The 24,673-nt window shown below is 44.5% G+C and overlaps 1 protein-coding gene across 3 annotated transcripts in view; it reads right to left on the bottom strand.

Annotated features, from left to right (window-relative positions):
- Window positions 1–6,644: 6,644 nt before the first annotated feature.
- Window positions 6,645–24,673, bottom strand: part of ghitm (growth hormone inducible transmembrane protein) — a 41,559-nt gene continuing 23,530 nt past the window's right edge. For all 3 annotated transcript variants that reach the window (XM_065022999.1, XM_065022998.1, XM_065022997.1), the window contains exons 6-9: window positions 19,748–19,856; window positions 19,067–19,255; window positions 12,572–12,743; window positions 6,645–7,393 (exon numbers count right to left, since the gene is read on the bottom strand). In XM_065022999.1, the coding sequence (XP_064879071.1) occupies window positions 7,312–7,393; window positions 12,572–12,743; window positions 19,067–19,255; window positions 19,748–19,856 (552 nt within the window). In that variant the 3' untranslated portion in view covers window positions 6,645–7,311. The remainder of the gene's footprint in view (window positions 7,394–12,571; window positions 12,744–19,066; window positions 19,256–19,747; window positions 19,857–24,673) is intronic.

Raw genomic sequence — 24,673 nt, 5'->3', positions numbered from 1 at the left:
TACTATCTAAACACGGGGACATGTCTGATCTGCATTGACATCACCAGCGTTGCCTAGAGACAGTTTTCAGAGTGGTTAATTACAGCAGGCCACGTAAACTACATGTTGATGTATAAAGACACATCAAAACTATCAATCCAGTTCATTATATATTATATAGTTGGCACTGGCAGAATATTATGATGTTGTGATGTTGTGATATTATGATGATCTGATATTATGATGTTCTGGTGTTCTGATGAACTGATATGATGTTCTGATGTTGTGATGTTCTGATGTTGTGATGTGATATTAGGATGTTCTGATATTATGATGTTCTGGTGTTGTGATGATGTGATATTATGATGTTCTGGTGTTGTGATGATGTGATATTATGATGTTGTGATGTTCTGATGTGATATTATGATGATCTGATATTATGATGTTCTGGTGTGATGATCTGATGTGATATTATGATGTTGTGATGATCTGATGTGATATTATGATGTTGTGATGTTCTGATGTGATATTATGATGTTGTGATGTTCTGATGTGATATTATGATGTTGTGATGTTCTGATATTATGATGTTCTGGTGTTGTGATGATGTGATATTATGATGTTCTGATATGATGTTCTGGTGTTGTGATGATGTAATATCAGGATGTTGTGATGTTGTGATATTATGATGTTGTGATGTTCTGATATTATGATGTTCTAATAATATGATGTTCTGATGTGATGTAATATTAGTATGTTTTGATGTTCTGATGTTGTGATGTGATATAATATTAGGATGTTCTGATGTTGTGATGTGATATTATGATGTTTTGATGTTGTGATGTTCTGATATTATGATGTTCTGATATTGTGATGTTCTGATGTTGTGATGTGATGTGATGTAATATTAGGATGTTGTGATGTTCTGATATTATGATGTTCTGATATTGTGATGTTGTGATGTAATATTAGGATGTTGTGATGTTCTGATATTATGATGTTCTGATGTGATATTATGATGTTGTGATAATATGATGTTCTGATGTGATGTAATATTAGGATGTTTTGATGTTCTGATGTGATGTGATATTAGGATGTTTTGATGTTCTGAGGTAAGTGTATTTCCTGCTTTTCCTTCCATCTGATTGTATTAATGAAATCCAGACAGTAAACTCCCATTTGTGCACAAAAATGTGTGTGCATTACAAAACCTACAATGACTAATTAGTCAATTGCCCACCAGTAGTCCATAGTAATAAGGCTGTTCTTCCACCTATTCAGTCCTTTCAGATAGGAGGCCAAGGAAACGTGGTAGAGGCCAGCGAGCAACCAGCCCCTGGTGTTGCACCACCTCCTCTAAGCTGAGTCTGGTTTTGACTGATGCTTGCCCCGACCATGGTGTCCACGGCCTGGCGTGTTGTGTCCACGGCCTGGCGTGTGGTGTCCACGGCCTGGCGTGTGGTGTCCACGGCCTGGCGTGTGGTGTGGTGTCCACGGTCTGGTGTGGTGTTCATGGCCTGGCGTGTGGTGTGGTGTCCACAGCCTGGCGTGTGGTGTGGTGTCCACAGCCCGGCGTGTGGTGTCCAGGGCCTGCCGTGTGGTGTCCACGGCCTGGCGTGTGGTGTAGTGTCCATGGCCTGGAGTGTGGTGTCCACGGCCTGCCGCGTGGTGTGGTGTCCAGGGCCTGCCGTGTGGTGTCCACGGCCTGGCGTGTGGTGTAGTGTCCATGGCCTGGCGTGTGGTGTCCACGGCCTGGCGTGTGGTGTCCACGGCCTGCCGTGTGTTGTCCAGGGCCTGGCGTGTGGTGTCCACGGCCTGCCGTGTGGTGTCCAGGGCCTGGCGTGTGGTGTCCACGGCCTGGTGTGTGGTGTCCAGGGCCTGCCGCGTGGTGTCCACGGCCTGCCGTGTGGTGTCCAGGGCCTGCCGTGTGGTGTGGTGTCCACGGCCTGGCGTGTGGTGTCCACGGCCTGGCGTGTGGTGTCCACGGCCTGGCGTGTGGTGTGATGTCCACGGCCTGTCGTCGTGTGGTGTGGTGTCCACGGCCTGGCGTGTGGTGTCCACGGCCTGGCGTGTGGTGTCCACGGCCTACCGTGTGGTGTGGTGTCCACGGCCTACCGTGTGGTGTGGTGTCCACGGCCTACCGTGTGGTGTGGTGTCCACGGCCTACCGTGTGGTGTGGTGTCCACGGACTACCGTGTGGTGTGGTGTCCACGGCCTGCCGTGTGGTGTGGTGTCCAGGGCCTGGCGTGTGGTGTGGTGTCCACGGCCTACCGTGTGGTGTGGTGTCCACGGTCTACCGTGTGGTGTGGTGTCCACGGCCTGGCGTGTGGTGTGGTGTCCACGGCCTGCCGTGTGGTGTGGTGTCCAGGGCCTGGCGTGTGGTGTGGTGTCCAGGGCCTGGCGTGTGGTGTGGTGTCCACGGCCTGGCGTGTGGTGTGGTGTCCACGGCCTACCGTGTGGTGTGGTGTCCACGGCCTGTGGTATTTGTATTTATTATGGATCCCCATTAGCTGCTGCCAAGGCAGAAATTCAATAATTAAAAAAAAACATTACAATACATTCATTACAGAATTCACAAAACACTGAGTGTGTGCCCTCAGGCCCCTACTCCACTACCACATATCTACAACAAAACATACATGTGTGTGTGTGCATGTTATCATGTGTGTGTGTGCATGTGCCTATGTTCGGGTTACTTCACAGTCCTAGTGGTCCATAGGGTGTATTTTTACCTGCTTTTTAAATCTGATTCTACTATAATATATGATAACCCTACTACCCATTCCCTAACTGGAGGAAACGAATGGACAAGTCTACTTCCAGCTTGTACATATTATATACATACTATATACATACTATATACATATTATGGACACAGTATATTTTATAATAGTTATCTTTTGATTGTTTTTAGTCCCATCCTTCAGCTCCACTCAACCCCTCCCATCTATCTCTGAACACCATCCAGTCCCATCCTTCAGCTCCACTCAACCCCTCCCATCTATCTCTGAACACCATCCAGTCCCATCCTTCAGCTCCCCTCAACCCCTCCCATCTATCTCTGAACACCATCCAGTCCCATCCTTCAGCTCCACTCAACCCCTCCCATCTATCTCTGAACACCATCCAGTCCCATTCTTCAGCTCCCCTCAACCCTTCCCATCTATCTCTGAACACCATCCAGTCCCATTCTTCAGCTCCCCTCAACCCTTCCCATCTATCTCTGAACACCATCCAGTCCCATTCTTCAGCTCCACTCAACCCCTCCCATCTATCTCTGAACACCATCCAGTCCCATTCTTCAGCTCCACTCAACCCCTCCCATCTATCTCTGAACACCATCCAGTCCCATTCTTCAGCTCCCCTCAACCATTCCCATCTATCTCTGAACACCATCCAGTCCCATTCTTCAGCTCCCCTCAACCCTTCCCATCTATCTCTGAACACCATCCAGTCCCATCCTTCAGCTCCACTCAACCCCTCCCATCTATCTCTGAACACCATCCAGTCCCAGCTCCCCTCAACCCCTCCCATCTATCTCTGAACACCATCCAGTCCCATCCTTCAGCTCCCCTCAACCCCTCCCATCTATCTCTATCCATTCAGTTCCCAATCCTTCAGCTTTCAACCCCTCCCATCTATCTCTGAACACCATCCAGTCCATCCTACAGCTCCACTTTCCCCTCCCCTATCTCTGAACACCATCTTTATCCATCCAGTCCCATTCTTCAGCTCCCTCAACCCCTTCCCATCTATCTCAACCCTTCTTTCCTCCCCTATCTCCACTGATCATTATCCAGAACACCATCCAGTCCCATTCTTCAGCTCCTCAACCCTTCCCATCTATCTCTGAACACCATCCAGTCCCATTCTTCAGCTTCAACCATTCCCATCTATCTCTGAACACCATCCAGTCCCATTCTTCAGCTCCACTCAACCCCTCCCATCTATCTCTGAACACCATCCAGTCCCATCTCCTTTAGCTCCATCAACCCTCCCATCTATCTCTGAACACCATCCAGTGATCCCATTCTTCATCCATCAACCAGGTTCCCATCTATCTCCTGAACACCATCAGTGATCTTTATCCAGACAGGTTCCCATCTATCTCTGAACACCACCAGTCAGCTCCATCTTTATCCAGCTCCACTCAACCCCTCCCATCTATCTCTGAACACCATCCAGTCCCTCATCTATCAGTGAGCTCCCCTCAACCCCTCCCATTATCCTGAACACCATTAGGCTTTCCTCCCCTCAACCCCTCCCATGATCTTTATCCATACAGGTTAGGCTTTCCTCCTATCCCATGATCTTTACACCATCCAGTCCCATCTTTCAGCTCCCCTCAACCCCTCCCATCTATCTTTACACCATCCAGTCCCATCCTTCAGCTCCCCTCAACCCCTCCATCTATCTCTGAATCCATCCAGTCCCAGGCTTTCCTCCTATCAGTGATCTTTATCCACCATCCAGTCCCATCCTTCAGCTCCTATCAACCCCTGATCTTTACACCATCCAGTCCCATCCTTCAGCACCCCTCAATCCATCTATCTTTATCCATCCAGTCCCATCCTTCAGCTCCCCTCAACCCCTCCCATCTAGTGAACATCCATCCATCCTTCAGCTTCAACCCCTCCATCTCAGTGATCTTTATCCAGAAGGGCATTCCTTCCTCCAGTGACCCCTTTATCCAGAAGGGCTTTCCTCCTATCAGTGATCTCCTTCCATCCATACAGGTCCAGGCTTTCCTCCTATCAATCCTCCCCATCTTCTATCCAGACAGGTTCAGCTTTCAACCCCTCCTATCAGTGATCTTTATCCTGAAGGGCTTTCCTCCTATCAGTGATCTTTATTCAATAGGGCTTTCCTCCTATCAGTGATCTTTATCCAGACAGGTCAGGCTTTCCTCCTATCAGTGATCTCCTTTATCCAGACAGGTTAGGCTTTCCTCCTATCAGTGATCTTTATCCAGAAGGGCTTTCCTCCTATCCGTGATCTTTATCCAAAAGGGCTTTCCTCCTATCAGTGATCTTTATCCAGAAGGGCTTTCCTCCTATCAGTGATCTTTATCCAGAAGGGCTTTCCTCCTATCAGTGATCTTTATCCAGAAGGGCTTTCCTCCTATCAGTGATCTTTATCCAGAAGGGCTTTCTCCTATCAGTGATCTCCTTTATCCATACAGGTCAGGCTTTCCTCCTATCAGTGATCTTTATCCAGAAGGGCTTTCCTCCTATCAGTGATCTTTATCCAGAAGGGCTTTCCTCCTATCAGTGATCTTTATCCAGAAGGGCTTTCCTCCTATCAGTGATCTTTATCCAGAAGGGCTTTCCTCCTATCAGTGATCTTTATCCAGAAGGGCTTTCCTCCTATCAGTGATCTTTATCCAGAAGGGCTTTCCTCCTATCAGTGATCTTTATCCATACAGGTTAGGCTTTCCTCCTATCAATGATCTTTATCCATACAGGTCAGGCTTTCCTCCTATCAGTGATCTTTATCCAGAAGGGCTTTCCTCCTATCAATGATCTTTATCCAGAAGGGCTTTCCTCCTATCAATGATCTTTATCCAGACAGGTCAGGCTTTCCTCCTATCAGTGAACTTTATCCAGAAGGGCTTTCCTCCTATCAGTGATCTTTATCCAGAAGGGCATTCCTCCTACCAGTGATCTTTATCCAGAAGGGCTTTCCTTCTATCAGTGATCTCCTTCATCCATACAGGTTAGGCTTTCCGCCTATCAATGATCTTTATCCAGACAGGTTAGGCTTTCCTCCTATCAGTGATCTTTATCCTGAAGGGCTTTCCTCCTATCAGTGATCTTTATTCAATAGGGCTTTCCTCCTATCAGTGATCTTTATCCAGACAGGTCAGGCTTTCCTCCTATCAGTGATCTCCTTTATCCAGACAGGTTAGGCTTTCCTCCTATCAGTGATCTTTATCCAGAAGGGCTTTCCTCCTATCCGTGATCTTTATCCAAAAGGGCTTTCCTCCTATCAGTGATCTTTATCCAGAAGGGCTTTCCTCCTATCAGTGATCTTTATCCAGAAGGGCTTTCCTCCTATCAGTGATCTTTATCCAGAAGGGCTTTCCTCCTATCAGTGATCTTTATCCAGAAGGGCTTTCCTCCTATCAGTGATCTTTATCCAGAAGGGCTTTCCTCCTATCAGTGATCTTTATCCAGAAGGGCTTTCCTCCTATCAGTGATCTTTATCCAGAAGGGCTTTCCTCCTATCAGTGATCTTTATCCAGAAGGGCTTTCCTCCTATCAGTGATCTTTATCCAGAAGGGCTTTCCTCCTATCAGTGATCTTTATCCAGAAGGGCTTTCCTCCTATCAGTGATCTTTATCCAGAAGGGCTTTCCTCCTATCAGTGATCTTTATCCAGAAGGGCTTTCCTCCTATCAGTGATCTTTATCCAGAAGGGCTTTCCTCCTATCAGTGATCTTTATCCAGAAGGGCTTTCCTCCTGGTACATGTAAATGGTGAATAAAAGGTGATATTTTCCTCGTACTGTTACTTCATGGAGATTCTCCTGACCCAAGATGTTACTGAAAACAGTCCAGACGAGCCTCGACAGTATCACACAAATTATTCAGTGAATAACACTGATCAATATGCTCCCAAAATGTCCATTTGTTTTCATGAAATAGCTCAACATAAATACACCAACTGCATTCTCTTTCACTTTTATTGAATGATACCAGAACAGCGTTGATCACATTCAATCACTTTCATTCTAACAGAAACAACATGTCAAAGCACCACCCATCCAAGGCTCGGCCCGATACAACACATCCAAGTTCAGTCTCTGTCAAGGAGTTAAGCACATAGTCACACGTATTGTATGTGTGGAGGCTAGAAGTACAAGGTTGAGGGATGATATAAATATGATGTTTGCCCAGCTTTGTCTTGCTTGTCAGGAATGGGAACACCCACCTCAAGTGAAAATAAATATATATAAAATATAAAGGAACAATTAAGAGGAGGAGACTGAGGGGCGATCTGTGATGTTGACAGATATCCCCATGAACAATCCTGACTTGAAATAAAAATAGGCCTCCTCAGAATCAAGACAAAAGCATATTTAACATTCTGAATATGGAACAGAGCAAGATGTCTTCCTTACTTGGATGAGTGTCAATATGCTCTAGGAAATTACAATCCTCTTCTTCACACAAAAGCAACACATTTTTTATTGTGTCAGTTGAAAATATGTTTTCAAACTAAAAAGTAGGTAACAGCTGGTGTATGGTGCTAATTGTAGAACATATCGTTGTTGTTCAACTGTGTGGAAGGTTGAAGGTTTAACGAAGATGTAAAGTCAGACTGGAACGTCTTCATTTCTTTCTGTTTCCTCCGGACAGAATCATCACCATCCTCATGAAGATGTTCAGAGTGTCCATGTAGATCCCCATGCACCTACAAGACAGGATAACACCACAGAGCACCAACCGTCAGTTTCATATATCACAATACAAGACAGGATAACACCACAGAGCCCCAACCGTCAGCTTCATATATCACTATACAAGACAGGATAACACCACAGAGCCCCAACCGTCAGCTTCATATATCACTATACAAGACAGGATAACACCACAGAGCACCTACAAGACAGGATAACACCACAGAGCACCAACCGTCAGCTTCATATATCACTATACAAGACAGGATAACACCACAGAGCACCAACCGTCAGCTTCATATATCACTATACAAGACAGGATAACACCACAGAGCACCAACCGTCAGCTTCATATATCACTATACAAGACAGGATAACACCACAGAGCACCAACCGTCAGCTTCATATATCACAATACAAGACAGGATAACACCACAGAGCACCAACCGTCAGCTTCATATATCATATACAAGACAGGATAACACCACAGAGAACCAACCGTCAGCTTCATATATCACATACAAGACAGGAGAAACACCACTAGGCCAGTATTCTACTGTATAAACCAGAATTATACTGTATCAATGGTATTTAGTATAATATACTGTATCATAATGTCTTTAGTATATTAGGACAGTGTTATACTGCATCATGGTATTTAGTATAATATACTGTACATAATGTAGTTATACTGCATCATAGTGGTACAAGACAGTATTATACTGCATCACAGTGGTACGGACAGTATTATACTGCATCATAGTGGTACTGACAGTATTATACTGCATCATAATGGTGTTATACTACATCATAATGGTGTTATACTGCATCACAATGGTGTTATACTGCATCACAATGGTATTATACTGCATCACAATGGTGTTATACTGCATCATAATGGTACTGACAGTATTATACTGCATCATAGTGGTACTGATAGTATTACACTGCATCACATGATCAGTATTTACTGCATCATAATGGTACTGACAGTATTATACTGCATCACAGTGGTACTGACAGTATTATACTGCATCATAGTGGTACTGACAGTATTATACTGCATCATAGTGGTACTGACAGTATAATACTGCATCATAATGGTGTTATACTGCATCACAGTGGTACCGACAGTATTATACTGCATCACAGTGGTACCGACAGTATTATGCTGCATCACAGTGGTACCGACAGTATTATACTGCATCACAGTGGTACCGACAGTATTATACTGCATCACAGTGGTACCGACAGTATTATACTGCATCATAGTGGTACTGACAGTATTATACTGCATCATAGTGGTACTGACAGTATTATACTGCATCATAATGGTGTATTATACTGCATCATCACAGTGGTACCGACAGTATTATACTGCATCATAGTGGTACCGACAGTATTATACTGCATCATAGTGGTACCGACAGTATTATACTGCATCATAGTGGTACTGACAGTATTATACTGCATCATAGTGGTACCGACAGTATTATACTGCATCATAGTGGTACTGACAGTATTATACTGCATCATAGTGGTACTGACAGTATTATACTGCATCATAGTGGTACCGACAGTATTATACTGCATCATAGTGGTACCGACAGTATTATACTGCATCACAGTGGTACCGACAGTATTATACTGCATCACAGTGGTACCGACAGTATTATACTGCATCATAGTGGTACCGACAGTATTATACTGCATCATAGTGGTACCGACAGTATTATACTGCATCATAGTGGTACCGACAGTATTATACTGCATCATAGTGGTACCGACAGTATTATACTGCATCACAGTGGTACCGACAGTATTATACTGCATCACAGTGGTACCGACAGTATTATACTGCATCACAGTGGTACCGACAGTATTATACTGCATCATAGTGGTACCGACAGTATTATACTGCATCATAGTGGTACCGACAGTATTATACTGCATCACAATGGTACTGACAGTATTATACTGCATCACAGTGGTACTGACAGTATTATACTGCATCACAGTGGTACTGACAGTATTATACTGCATCACAGTGGTACTGACAGTATTATACTGCATCACATCATTATACTGCGTCACAGCGGTACCGACAGTATTATACTGCATCACAGTGGTACCGACAGTATTATACTGCATCAGTATTATACTGCATCACAGTGGTACTGACAGTAATATACTGCATCACAGTGGTACCGACAGTATTATACTGCATCACAGTGGTACCGACAGTATTATACTGCATCACAGTGGTGACAGTATTATACTGCATCAGTATTATACTGCATCATAGTGGTACATAATGGACAGTATTATACTACATCATAATGGTACTGACAGTATTATACTGCATCACAATGGTACTGACAGTATTATACTGCATCACAGTGGTACTGACAGTATTATACTGCATCATAGTGGTACTGACAGTATTATACTGCATCATAGTGGTACTGACAGTATTATACTGCATCATAGTGGTACTGACAGTATTATACTGCATCATAGTGGTACTGACAGTATTATACTGCATCATAGTGGTACTGACAGTATTATACTGCATCATTATGGTACTGACAGTATTATACTGCATCACAGTGGTACTGACAGTATTATACTGCATCACAGTGGTACTGACAGTATTAGTGGTACTGACAGTATTATACTGCATCATAGTGGTACTGACAGTATTATACTACATCATAATGGTACTGACAGTACTATACTGCATCATAGTGGTACTGACAGTATTATACTGCATCATAATGCTATTCTACATTGAACAAAAATATAAAACGCAACATGGAATCATTTCAAAGATTTTACTGAGTTACAGTTCATTTAAGGAAAAGTCGTCAATTGAAATAAATTCATTAGGTCCTAATCTATGGATTTCACATGACTGGGAATACAGATATATCTGTAGGTCACAGTTAACTTAAAAAAAAAAAAAAGGTAGGTGCGTGGATCATAAAACCAGTCAGTATCTGGTGTGACCACCACTTGCCTCATGCAGCACAACACATCTCCTTCACATAGAGTTGATCAGGCTGTTGATTTGTGGCCTGTGTAATGTTGTCCCACTCCTCTTCAATGGCTGTGCAAAGTTCCTGGATATTGGTGGGAACTGGAACAAGCTGTCGTACACGTGGGTCCAGAGCATCCCAAACATGCTCAATGGGTGACATGTCTAGTGAGTATGCAGGCCATGGAAGAATGGGCATTTTCAGCTTCCAGGAATTGCGTACAGATGTAACATAGGTCCATGCATTATCATGCTGAAACAGGAGGTGATGGCGGCGGATGAATGGCACGACAATGTCAATGTGCCATCAATAAAACGCAATTGTTGGTCCGTAGCTTATGCCAACACATACCACAACCCCACTGCCACCATGGGGCACTCTGTTCACAACGTTGGCATCAGCAAACCGCTCACCCACTCGACACCATACATGCTGCCTGCCATCTGACCGGGTGTTGAACCAGGGATTCATCTGTGAAGAGCACATTTCTCCAGCGTACCAGTGGCCACTGAACTGAGCATTTTGCACTCTGAAGATAGTTATGATGCCGAACTGCAGTCAGGTCAAGACCCTGGTGAGGAAGACGAGCACACAGATGAGCTTCCCTGAGACGGTTTCTGACAGTTTGTGCAGAAATTCTTTGGTTGTCCAAACCCCCAGTTTCATCAACTGCCCGGGTGGCTGGTCTCAGACGATCCCACAGGTGAAGAAGCCAGATGTAGAGGTCCTGGGCTGGCGTGGTGACACGTGGTCTCCGGTTGGACGTACTGTCAACGACATTGGAGGTGGCTTATGGCAGAGAAATTAACATTCAATTATCTGGCAAAAGCTCGAATGTACATTACTGCAGTCACTATGCTAATTGCAAACTCCCTCAAAACTTGAGACATCTGTGGCATTGTGTCGTGTGACAAAACTGCACATTTTAGAGTGGCTTTTTATTGTCCCCAGCACAAGGTTCTTGATATGCCACACCTGTCAGGTGGATGGATTATGTTGGAAAAGGAGAAAAGCTCACTAACAGGGATGAAAACACATTTGTGCACAACATTTTAGAGTAATAAGCTTTTTGTACTTATGGAACATGTTGGGACTCTTCTATTTCAGCTCATGAAACAAAGGACCAACACTTTACATGATGCGTTTGTTTATATATATATATTGTTTATATATATATATACATATCAAAGCAGGACAAAGAAATAAAACAATAACAGGATGAATTAACTAGTTGACTATCTGTTTAAACCGTAAGGAACAGAACTGGACTAGTTGACTATCTGTTTAAACCGTAAGGAACAGAACTGGACTAGTTGACTGTCTGTTTAAACAGTAAGGAACAGAACTGACTAGTTTATCTGTTTAAACAGTAAGGAACAGAACTGGACTAGTTGACTATCTGTTTAAACCGTAAGGAACAGAACTGGACTAGTTGACTATCTGTTTAAACAGTAAGGAACAGAACTGGACTAGTTGACTATCTGTTTAAACAGTAAGGAACAGAACTGGACTAGTTGACTATCTGTTTAAACAGTAAGGAACAGAACTGGACTAGTTGACTATCTGTTTAAACAGTAAGGAACAGAACTGGACTAGTTGACTATCTGTTTAAACAGTAAGGAACAGAACTGGACTAGTTGACTATCTGTTTAAACCGTAAGGAACAGAACTGGACTAGTTGACTATCTGTTTAAACAGTAAGGAACAGAACTGGACTAGTTGACTATCTGTTTAAACCGAACTGGACTAGTTGACTGTCTGTTTAAACAGTAAGGAACCGAACTGGACTAGTTGACTGTCTGTTTAAACAGTAAGGAACAGAACTGGACTAGTTGACTATCTGTTTAAACAGTAAGGTACAGAACTGGACTAGTTGACTGTCTGTTTAAACAGTAAGGTACAGAACTGGACTAGTTGACTATCTGTTTAAACAGTAAGGAACAGAACTGGACTAGTTGACTATCTCTTTAAACAGTAAGGAACAGAACTGGACTAGTTGACTATCTCTTTAAACAGTAAGGAACAGAACTGGACTAGTTGACTATCTCTTTAAACAGTAAGGTACAGAACTGGACTAGTTCTCTTCATATATGTTTAAACAGTAAGGAACAAAAATCCGACAGCAGGACAGATTACTCTGCAGACGTCACTTACGAGTTGATGGGGTCGTATTTCTGCATCCCGTACATGGGGTACGTCTCCGCCCTCTTGATGACCTTCTGGGTGTCGTAGAGCAGGAACATGCTGAAGAGGACCAGACCTCCGTAGATAGCGATGGAGTAGAGGCCTGCTCCCATCGCTGAGGTAGGCGGCAGAAACATTGAGCCTGGGGACAGAGAGAGGACATTACATTAACACCATGTCCTCAAGCTCAATTAATAACTGAGGGGAAATTATGTGTCAAGGGTGTTAGTCACCAGAGAGCCAGATCCTAAATAATGCCATTTGAAAGAAGAAGAAACTCCAGCACACTGGTATCTTGAATACTCCACCAACAATTTACTGGGTTTGATGAAACAAACGGCTACGGTTCAACAAACTTCAATAATGTCTGTCTACCATGTTGTTGTTCATTGATGTCTGTCTACCATGTTGTTGTCTGTCTACCATGTTGTTGTTCATTGATGTCTGTCTACCATGTTGTTTCTCATTGTTGTCTGTCTACCATGTTGTTTCTCATTGTTGTCTGTCTACCATGTTGTTTCTCATTGTTGTCTGTCTACCATGTTGTTTCTCATTGTTGTCTGTCTACCATGTTGTTTTCATTGATGTCTGTCTACCATGTTGTTGTTCATTGATGTCTGTCTACCATGTTGTTGTTCATTGATGTCCGTCTACCATGTTGTTGTTCATTGATGTCTGTCTACCATGTTGTTGTTCATTGATGTCTGTCTACCATGTTGTCTGTCTACCATGTTGTCTGTCTACCATGTTGTTGTTCATTGATGTCTGTCTACCATGTTGTTGTTCATTGATGTCTGTCTACCATGTTGTTGTTCATTGATGTCTGTCTACCATGTTGTTTTTCATTGATGTCCGTCTACCATGTTGATGTCCGTCTACCATGTTGATGTCTGTCTACCATGTTGTTGTTCATTGATGTCCGTCTACCATGTTGATGTCCGTCTACCATGTTGTTGTCCGTCTACCATGTTGTTGTCCGTCTACCATGTTGTTGTCCGTCTACCATGTTGTTGTCCGTCTACCATGTTGATGTCCGTCTACCATGTGGTTGTCCGTCTACCATGTGGTTGTCTGTCTACCATGTTGTTGTCTGTCTACCACGTTGTTGTTCATTGACGTCCGTCTACCATGTTGTTGTTCATTGATGTCCGTCTACCATGTTGTTGTTCATTGATGTCCCTCTACCATGTTGTTGTTCATTGATGTCCCTCTACCATGTTGTTGTTCATTGATGTCCCTCTACCATGTTGTTGTTCATTGATGTCCCTCTACCATGTTGTTTTTCATTGATGTCTGTCTACCATGTTGTTGATCATTGATGTCTGTCTACCATGTTTTTCCATTGATGTCTGTCTACCATGTTGTTGTTCATTGACGTCTGTCTACCATGTTGTTGTTCATTGATGTCCGTCTACCATGTTATTCATTGATGTCTGTCTACCATGTTGTTGTTCATTGATGTCTGTCTACCATGTTGTTGTTCATTGATGTCTGTCTACCATGTTGTTGTTCATTGATGTCCGTCTACCATGTTGTTGTTCATTGATGTCCGTCTACCATGTTGTTGTTCATTGATGTCCGTCTACCATGTTGTTTCTCATTGATGTCTGTCTACCATGTTATTGGTCTAAAGATACTAACCGATAGAGACCACTGAAACCCACAGCCAGGGTTATTGATCTAAAGATACCAGCCAATAGAGACCACTGAACCCACAGCCAGGGTTATTGATCTAAATAGAGACCACTGAAACCCACAGTCAGGGTTATTGATCTAAAGATACTAACCGATAGAGACCACTGAAACCCACAGCCAGGGTCATTGATCTAAAGATACTAACCGATAGAGACCACTGAAACCCACAGCCAGGGTTATTGATCTAAAGATACTAACCAATAGAGACCACTGAAACCCATTGCCAGGGTGATTGATCTAAAGATACTAACCAATAAAGACCACTAAAACCCACAGCCAGGGTTATTGATCTAAAGATACTAACCGTTAGAGACCACTGAAACCAACAGCCAGGGTTATTGATCTAAAGATACTAACCGATAGAGACCACTGAAACCCACAGCCAGGGTTATTGATCTAAAGATACTGATAGAGACCACTGAAACCCACAGCCAGGGTTATTGATCTAAAGATACTAACCGATAGAGACCACTGAAACCCACAGCCAGGGTTATTGATCTAAAGATACTGAGAGACCACTGAAACCCACAGCCAGGGTTATTGATCTAAAGATACTAACCGATAGAGACCACTGAAACCCACAGCCAGGGTTATTGATCTAAAGATACTAACCGATAGAGACCACTGAAACCCACAGCCAGGGTTATTGATCTAAAGATACCACAGCCAGGGATTGATCTAAAGGTGGAGACCACTGAAACCCACAGCCAGGGTTATTGATCTAAAGATACTAACAGATAGAGACCACTGAAACCCACAGCCAGGGTTATTGATCTAAAGATACTAACAGATAGAGACCACTGAAACCCACAGCCAGGGTTATTGATCTAAAGATACTAACCGATAGAGACCACTGAAACCCACAGCCAGGGTTATTGATCTAAAGATACTAACAGATAGAGACCACTGAAACCCACAGCCAGGGTTATTGATCTAAAGATACTAACCGATAGAGACCACTGAAACCCACAGCCAGGGTTATTGATCTAAAGATACTAACCGATAGAGACCACTGAAACCCACAGCCAGGGTTATTGATCTAAAGATACTAACCGATAGAGACCACTGAAACCCACAGCCAGGGTTATTGATCTAAAGATACTAACCGATAGAGACCACTGAAACCCACAGCCAGGGTTATTGATCTAAAGATACTAACCGATAGAGACCACTGAAACCCACAGCCAGGGTTATTGATCTAAAGATACTAACTGAAACCCACAGCCAGGGTTAGAGACCACTGAAACCCACAGCCAGGGTTATTGATCTAAAGATACTAACCGATAGAGACCACTGAAACCCACAGCCAGGGTTATTGATCTAAAGATACTAACCGATAGAGACCACTGAAACCCACAGCCAGGGTTATTGATCTAAAGATACTAACCGATAGGTGGAGACCACTGAAACCCACAGCCAGGGTTATTGATCTAAAGATACTAACAGAGAGAGACCACTGAAACCCACAGCCAGGGTTATTGATCTAAAGATACTAACAGATAGAGACCACTGAAACCCACAGCCAGGGTTATTGATCTAAAGATACTAACCGATAGAGACCACTGAAACCCACAGCCAGGGTTATTGATCTAAAGATACTAACCGATAGAGACCACTGAAACCCACAGCCAGGGTTATTGATCTAAAGATACTAACCGATAGAGACCACTGAAACCCACAGCCAGGGTTATTGATCTAAAGATACTAACCGATAGAGACCACTGAAACCCACAGCCAGGGTTATTGATCTAAAGATACTAACCGATAGAGACCACTGAAACCCACAGCCAGGGTTATTGATCTAAAGATACTAACCGATAGGTGGAGACCACTGAAACCCACAGCCAGGGTTATTGATCTAAAGATACTAACCGATAGAGACCACTGAAACCCACAGCCAGGGTTATTGATCTAAAGATACTAACCGATAGAGACCACTGAAACCCACAGCCAGGGTTATTGATCTAAAGATACTAACCGATAGAGACCACTGAAACCCACAGCCAGGGTTATTGATCTAAAGATACTAACCGTTAGAGACCACTGAACCCACAGCCAGGGTTATTGATCTAAAGATACTAACCGATAGAGACCACTGAAACCCACAGCCAGGGTTATTGATCTAAAGATACTAACCGATAGAGACCACTGAAACCCACAGCCAGGGTTATTGATCTAAAGATACTAACCGATAGAGACCACTGAAACCCACAGCCAGGGTTATTGATCTAAAGATACTAACCGATAGAGACCACTGAAACCCACAGCCAGGGTTATTGATCTAAAGATACTAACCGATAGAGACCACTGAAACCCACAGCCAGGGTTATTGATCTAAAGATACTAACCGATAGAGACCACTGAAACCCACAGCCAGGGTTATTGATCTAAAGATACTAACCGATAGAGACCACTGAAACCCACAGCCAGGGTTATTGATCTAAAGATACTAACCGATAGGTGGAGACCACTGAAACCCACAGCCAGGGTTATTGATCTAAAGATACTAACCGATAGGTGGAGACCACTGAAACCCACAGCCAGGGTTATTGATCTAAAGATACTAACCGATAGAGACCACTGAAACCCACAGCCAGGGTTATTGATCTAAAGATACTAACCGATAGGTGGAGACCACTGAAACCCACAGCCAGGGTTATTGATCTAAAGATACTAACCGATAGGTGGAGACCACTGAAACCCAGGGTTATTGATCTAAAGATACTAACCGATAGAGACCACTGAAACCCACAGCCAGGGTCATTGGATACTAACGATAGAGACCACTGACCCAACAGCCAGGGTTATTGATCTAAAGATACTAACCGATAGAGACCAGTGAAACCCACAGCCAGGGTTATTGATCTAAAGATACTAACCGTTAGAGACCACTGAACCCACAGCCAGGGTTATTGATCTAAATAGAGACCACTGAAACCCACAGCCAGGGTTATTGATCTAAAGATACTAACCGTTAGAGACCACTGAAACCCACAGCCAGGGTTATTGATCTAAAGATACTAACCGATAGAGACCACTGAAACCCACAGCCAGGGTTATTGATCTAAAGATACTAACCGATAGAGACCACTGAAACCCACAGCCAGGGTTATTGATCTAAAGATACTAACCGATAGAGACCACTGAAACCCACAGCCAGGGTTATTGATCTAAAGATACTAACCGATAGAGACCACTGAAACCCACAGCCAGGGTCATTGATCTAAAGATACTAACCGATAGAGACCACTGACCCAACAGCCAGGGTTATTGATCTAAAGATACTAACCGATAGAGACCAGTGAAACCCACAGCCAGGGTTATTGATCTAAAGATACTAACCGTTAGAGACCACTGAACCCACAGCCAGGGTTATTGATCTAAAGATACTAACCGATAGAGACCACTGAAACCCACAGCCAGGGTTATTGATCTAAAGATACTAACCGATAGAGACCACTGAAACCCACAGCCAGGGTTATTGATCTAAAGATACTAACCGATAGAGACCACTGAAACCCACAGCCAGGGTTATTGATCTAAAGATACTAACCGATGGAGACCACTGAACCCACAGCCAGGGTTATTGATCTAAAGATACTAACCGATAGAGACCAGTGAAACCCACAGCCAGGGTTATTGATCTAAAGATACTAACCGTTAGAGACCACTGAACCCACAGCCAGGGTTATTGATCTAAAAGAGACCACGTTACAGCCAGGGTTATTGATCTAAAGATAAACCGTTAGAGACCACTGAAACCCACAGCCAGGGTTATTGATCTAAAGATACTAACCGATAGAGACCACTGAAACCCACAGCCAGGGTTATTGATCTAAAGATACTAACCGATAGAGACCACTGAAACCCACAGCCAGGGTTATTGATCTAAAGATACTAACCGATAGAGACCACTGAAACCCACATCCAGGGTTATTGATATAAAGATACTAACCGATAGGTGGAGACCACTGAAACCTACTGCCAGGGTTATTGATCTAAAGATACTAACCGATAGAGACCACTGAAACCCACAGCCAGGGTTATTGATCTAAAGATACTAACCGATAGGTGGAGACCACTGAAACCCACAGCCAGGGTTATTGATCTAAAGATACTAACCGATAGGTGGAGATCACTGAAACCCACGGCCAGGGTTATTGATCTAAAGATACTAACCGATAGAGACCACTGAAACCCACAGCCAGGGTCATTGATCTAAAGATACTAACCGATAGAGACCACTGACCCAACAGCCAGGGTTATTGATCTAAAGATACTAACCGATAGAGACCAGTGAAACCCACAGCCAGGGTTATTGATCTAAAGATACTAACCGTTAGAGACCACTGAACCCACAGCCAGGGTTATTGATCTAAAGATACTAACCGATAGAGACCACTGAAACCCACAGCCAGGGTTATTGATCTAAAGATACTAACCGATAGAGACCACTGAAACCCACAGCCAGGGTTATTGATCTAAAGATACTAACCGATAGAGACCACTGAAACCCACAGCCAGGGTTATTGATCTAAAGATACTAACCGATGGAGACCACTGAACCCACAGCCAGGGTTATTGATCTAAAGATACTAACAGATAGAGACCACTGAAACCCACAGCCAGGGTTATTGATCTAAAGATACTAACAGATAGAGACCACTGAAACCCACAGCCAGGGTTATTGATCTAAAGATACTAACCGATAGAGGAGGCGAAGACGACTCCGAAGCCCACCGCCAGGGTTAATGATCTAAAGATACTAACCGATAGAGGAGGCGAAGACGACTCCGAAGCCCACCGCAAGGGGTCCTCCCATGTTGAGGAACTTCTCACTGGGGGCACACATGGCCACGGTGGACAGACCCCCCACTATGCCCGCTGTGTACCAGGCTGCCCTCATCATCAGGGGCCCACCTAGCAGAGTCATGGGGGCTATGACCGCTCCCATCACACCTGGAAACACAGGGACAAATGGATGGATTCATGTATTAGGTTCGTTGTTTTTAAAGAGACCATGTACGTTCATCAAACATGAAAAAGCACCAGATTTTAGCTACACAGCTATTTATCATCTGAGGTCCAAATAAAGCACCAGATTTTAGCTACACAGCTATTTATCATCTGAGGCCCAAATAAAGCACCAGATTTTAGCTACACAGCTATTTATCATCAGAGGTCCAAATAAAGAGGTTTTATATATATAACAAGATGTTCTACTTAAAGAAAACAGATCTGGTATTTAACAGTCTTCTCAGAATATTCTCAGAGGCACAGCCCCGGTGTCAGTAAGTAGGAGAAAACCCTGTTCCATTCATGTCGACTGCTGCTGCATAGTGAGGGTATTCTGAACCTTTATAGTACTGCCCTCTAGTGGCGAAAACAAGCAAGTGGGACGTTTCAATTGACAAATGCTTGGTAAAGTGAGAAGGTGAAGCAGTCCAACACCTGCATGTAGCATCCAGGCTAGATGTTTGGCTCCTGGGCTCTGGTCATAAGAGATAGATCTGACCAGCATGCCTGCTCCAATCATGGCTGCAAAGGTAGCTCCAATAGCCTGGTGAAAAAAATGACAAATGTCTGCATTATTTGAACAAAAAAATACCTACGGTGGCTATTGAAAAGTGTCTCGGAATCATTCACAATGGTTTGAAAAATCAGCACCAGACGTATCAACACAAAACAATGAGGTTAGGTGGGCCCTCAAATCACTACATTCCTTTTTAAGGGTTAATAACATTCAGTGGATGCAGATATACTTTTAGTCATTAGTCACTGGCCCAGTTGCAATAGTCATCGTAAAAACTAATATTTCCTTGAAGGTAAACTCAGCGATATGACGTAGATGCAGAAAGTAAACAGCACAGTGGGTCAATTCCCACAACAACTAAAAAGCGCGAGGCGTTAGCTACCCTGCTGTTCTGGAGGCTCAACTTCTCTGCTGTTTTGGTCCCCTGGCTACCCTGCTGTTCTGGTCCCTTGGCTACCCTGTTCTGTTCTGGTACCCCTGTTTTGGCTACCCTGCTGTTCTGGTCCCCTTGGCTACCCTGCTGTTCTGGTCCCTTGGCTACCCTGCTGTTTTGGTCCTTTGGCTACCCTGCTGTTTTGGTCCTTTGGCTACCCTGCTGTTTTGGTCCTGTTTTGGTCCCGTGGCTATCCTGCTGTTTTTTGGTAACCTGTTTTGGTCTACCTACCCTGCTGTTTTGGTCCCTTGGCTACCCTGCTGTTTTGGTCCCGTGGCTACCCTGCTGTTTTGGTCCCGTGGCTACCCTGCTGTTTTGGTCCCTGCTGGCTACCCTGCTGTTTTGGTCCCGTGGCTACCCTGCTGTGCTGTTCTGGTCTACCCTACCCTGCTGTTCTGGTTTGGTCCCCTGCTACCCTGCTGTTCTGGTCCTTGGCTACCCTGCTGTTCTGGTCCCTTGGCTACCCTGCTGTAACAGCTACCCTGCTGTTTTGGTCCCGTGGCTACCCTGCTGTTCTGGTCCCTTGGCTACCCTGCTGTAAGCAGGATATTCAAGGAAAACTGCACCGGTTCAAAACACAAATGGAAACTAACCATCATCAAGTCATAATCTTTCTTGAGGAGGAACAAAAACAGAGAGCAGAGGAGTCAGCCTCTGTTGTGAAGGGAGTGTGTTCTTATCTGAAGGAAGTTATGGAGGACATGAAGAACTCTCTCACAGGGGAACTACGATTTTTGATTGAACAGACTCAAAAGGACACCGTTAATGAGATGAAAAAAGCACAGAAGGCCACAGACCTTCAACTGGAAGGGCTGCACCAGGAGGTAATGCAGTGCTTTTCCCTTCTGACAAATCTTCTGCACCTCCCTCAGGTTTTACCTCTGCCACTGGCTTGGCCAGTAAGGGAATAGGAACAGGTAGTACTACAAAAACCCTCTGAAGATACTGTTAAACAACAGAACTCCCTCTGCCACTGTCATGCCTCCTATAGAGCGCTCCATCCCTATCAAAATACTTTTCCCCACTTTGGCAGTCCAGAAGATGATGTTGATCCACTGTTTTTTTTATCTAAGTGTAATGATTTTCTTTCTATCCGGCCCCTTACTGACTTGGAGGTTCTTGCCACCCTCCGCAGTGTTCTCCATGGTACAGCAAGAGACTGGTGGGAGATAGCCCGTGAACATGTGTCAACCTGGGAGGAGTTTCAAAAATATTCCTTTAGCCTTCCTCTCAGAGGACTATGGGGATGAACTGGCGGAACGTGTTCGTAACAGAGTCCAGGGGGAAGCAGAGCCAATACGGGGACTTTGCCTTCTCTCCTATCGAGTTCTATGTAGGAGATGGAAGGCTGACATTACTGAGCAGGAGATGGTCAAACTCCTTCTTAAGAACATGGTTCCCGCCTTGCTAGTCAACTTCGAGAACGTGCAAAATGTGGATGATCTGGTGTGTCTTGGGACTCAGTTTGAGAAGGACTGGAAGCACCACCTCCAAACTAAAAACACCGTTCCCTCATCCCAGTATACCCATAACTCTCCTGGGGCTAAACCGTCTCAGATATTTGTACCCAAGATCCAGGACAAAAGTCCAGTTATGTGTTGGAGGTGTAAAGTCCAACATCCTCCAGATTCTTGCCCGCTCTATGTCCAGCATCAGATTCGGGAAAAGGTCAGAAAGGACCGAAGACTGGAAAGTCTACACAGGCGTGGTGGCTTGCATACAATTGGGTCAGCCTTAATGCCCACCATGAAGCATTTAGACAGCACAGCTAGCGGTCTTATTCCTATTCCGCAACAACTATTGGTTCCTCTGACTGTTAGGAACTGGAGAGGGAAGGCCATAATCGACACAGGGGTATCTTACACCCTGATGCAAGAGGCCCTGTGGCAGAACATGGCATTACCTCATGAGGAGCTACGAACATGGGAGGAGGGACCATTGTACTTGGCCAATGGAGAACCTACCACCCTTGGGCTGGATTAGTATAATAATAAAACTGCATGGTGAGACTATTAACCTTCCTGTGGCAATACTTGCAGATTCAAGCCTTGCATTTGCTGTAGTCCTGGCCTAGACTTCCTGTTCTTCAGTGGACTGACCATCTCTATGTCCGAACCCTCCCTATCGGCTACACTCTGACTATTCCCAGCCTCATCCATTTCAACCTGGTAATGCACTGATTTCAGGTTGGAGCCTGCTACATTATGCAAGGTCCGGACAAGGTCAAGTCAGAGACAGAGAAAATATAAAGAGACAAAGAAAAAACATGTTCCACTAGTGAAGTCTGAGAACCCAACTATCACCCTGATTACCGTATTCCCCCTTCTATCCGAGAGCAAAAGCAAACCGGATGCTGATTTCTACATCAAGCAAGCGGTGGAACAGGCATGTCTATCGGATGATGAAAGGTGGCAGCTCTCCCAGATGTTGGACGTGAACAGTGAGGTCTGTACTCTTACACCTCGGGCCGTACAACCGTCTTCAAACACAAAATCTATACCCGGCATGAGGTCCCCATTAAGCAGCGTCCCTACAGGCTGTCCCCGCCAAACTGGAAATTCTCAATGAACAGCTCAAAAGCATGTTGGAGAATGGAATTGTGGAACCTTCTTTTTCCGGATGGGCTTCTCCGGTTGTCCTGATTCCTAAGAAAGATGGTGGATATCGATTCTGTGTGGACTACAGGAAGCCGAATGCCATAACAGAAAGTGATGCCTACCCTCTACCAAACATAAATGACATACTGGAATCTCTGGCAGGAGCATCCATCTTTAGTAATCTGGATCTAAACAGTGGCTATTGGCAGGTGTCAATGGATCCCGCTAGTCAGGACAAGACTGCCTTGTCACCCTGCTGGTTTGTACTCCTTCAAAGTCATGCCTTTTGGTTTGAAGAATGCTCCAGCAACCTTCCAACGGTTGATGGAGACTGTCCTGGGAGAACTGAGGGGTAGAAATTGTCTCGTGTATCTGGATGACATCATAATCTACTCCTCCTCTGTTGCGGATCATCTGCAAGACATTCAGTCCGTCTTCGACAGACTAAAGGCTGCAGGTTTGACCTTGAACTTGAAGAAGTGTCGTTTCTGTCTGCCAGAACTCAAGTTCCTTGGTCATGTGGTTAATGCTGAAGGTATCCATGCAGATCCAGCCAAAGTTGCAGCTGTGCAGGAATTCCCAATTCCCACATCCTCAAGGCTGTTCAGCGGTTTCTGGGTATGGCTGGATGGTACCACAGGTTTGTGCCTGATTTTTCAAAGGTAGCTGAACCCTCAACCACCTTAAGAAGAAAGGTGTGAAATTCCAATGGACCCTGCATGCCAAAGTGCATTTGAAGCACTCAAAAACAGTCTAATTACTCCTCCAGTGCTTGGACATCCTAACCTGAATGCTCATTTCATTGTGTACACGGATGCAAGTCAAACAGGACTTGGAGCAGTCTTGGCTCAACAAACAGGACTTGGAACAGAAGAAGTTTCTTGCCTATGCAAGTCGCACCCTTAATTCAGCCGAGAGGAATTATTCAACGACTGAAGGGGAGTGCCTCGCTGTGGTGTGGGCTTTGGAGAAATGGAGCTACTACTTGGAGGCAAAGATCTTCACCGTTGTCACAGACCATGCTGCTCTGCAGTGGGTTCTGGCATCAGGGCAAGACCAACAGCCGTCTTATTCGCTGGTCTATCAGACTGCAGAAGTTTGACTTCATCATTGAGTATCGCAAAGGAAAACTGAACGTTGTACCAGATGCCCTTTCTCGGATTACAGAGACTGCCAATGTTTGTCCTCCCTTGTGCAGTACGTATACTACCGCTAAATGTCTGGATGATTCCTTTCCTCTGGATGATGAGAGTGTATGGAGAGCACAGCAGATGGATGCTGCCATCATGGCGATCCACAAGAGTCTGTCTGAAGAAGACTCCAAGAGTCGCTTCAATGATAAGTATAGCATAATTCAGGATAAAGTGTATCGAAAAACTCCAAGAGGAGATGGAATACACAGCACCCATTATCGCGTCTTCATTCCCTCTACATTGTGTGACCAGATAATCCAAGCTTATCATGCCAATCCCATGAGTGGCCATCTTGGCGTTTTTAAAACTTATCGAAGACTACAAGAGGTGGTTTACTGGCCCGGCATGTGGGTTGATACCGGAAGTTTGTACAGCAGTGTGAAGTCTGCCAGAAATACAAACCAGACATTGGCAGACCTGCTGGAAAATGCAGCAGACCGTGGTGAACCATCCAAATGAAATGTTGGGAATTGACCTCATGGGACCTTTTCCTCCCAGCCGGGGACACGGAATGAATTTTTATTGGTGGTAGTGGACTACTACACACACTGGGTGGAGTTGTTTCCCCTCCGCAAAGCTACTGCATCAGCCATTGCTCTAATTCTGCGAAGGGAGGTTTTA

This window comes from Oncorhynchus nerka, linkage group LG10 (assembly GCF_034236695.1).
Source record: "Oncorhynchus nerka isolate Pitt River linkage group LG10, Oner_Uvic_2.0, whole genome shotgun sequence".
Lineage (NCBI taxonomy): Eukaryota > Metazoa > Chordata > Actinopteri > Salmoniformes > Salmonidae > Oncorhynchus > Oncorhynchus nerka.
This window is presented reverse-complemented; position numbering and strand designations above follow the sequence as displayed.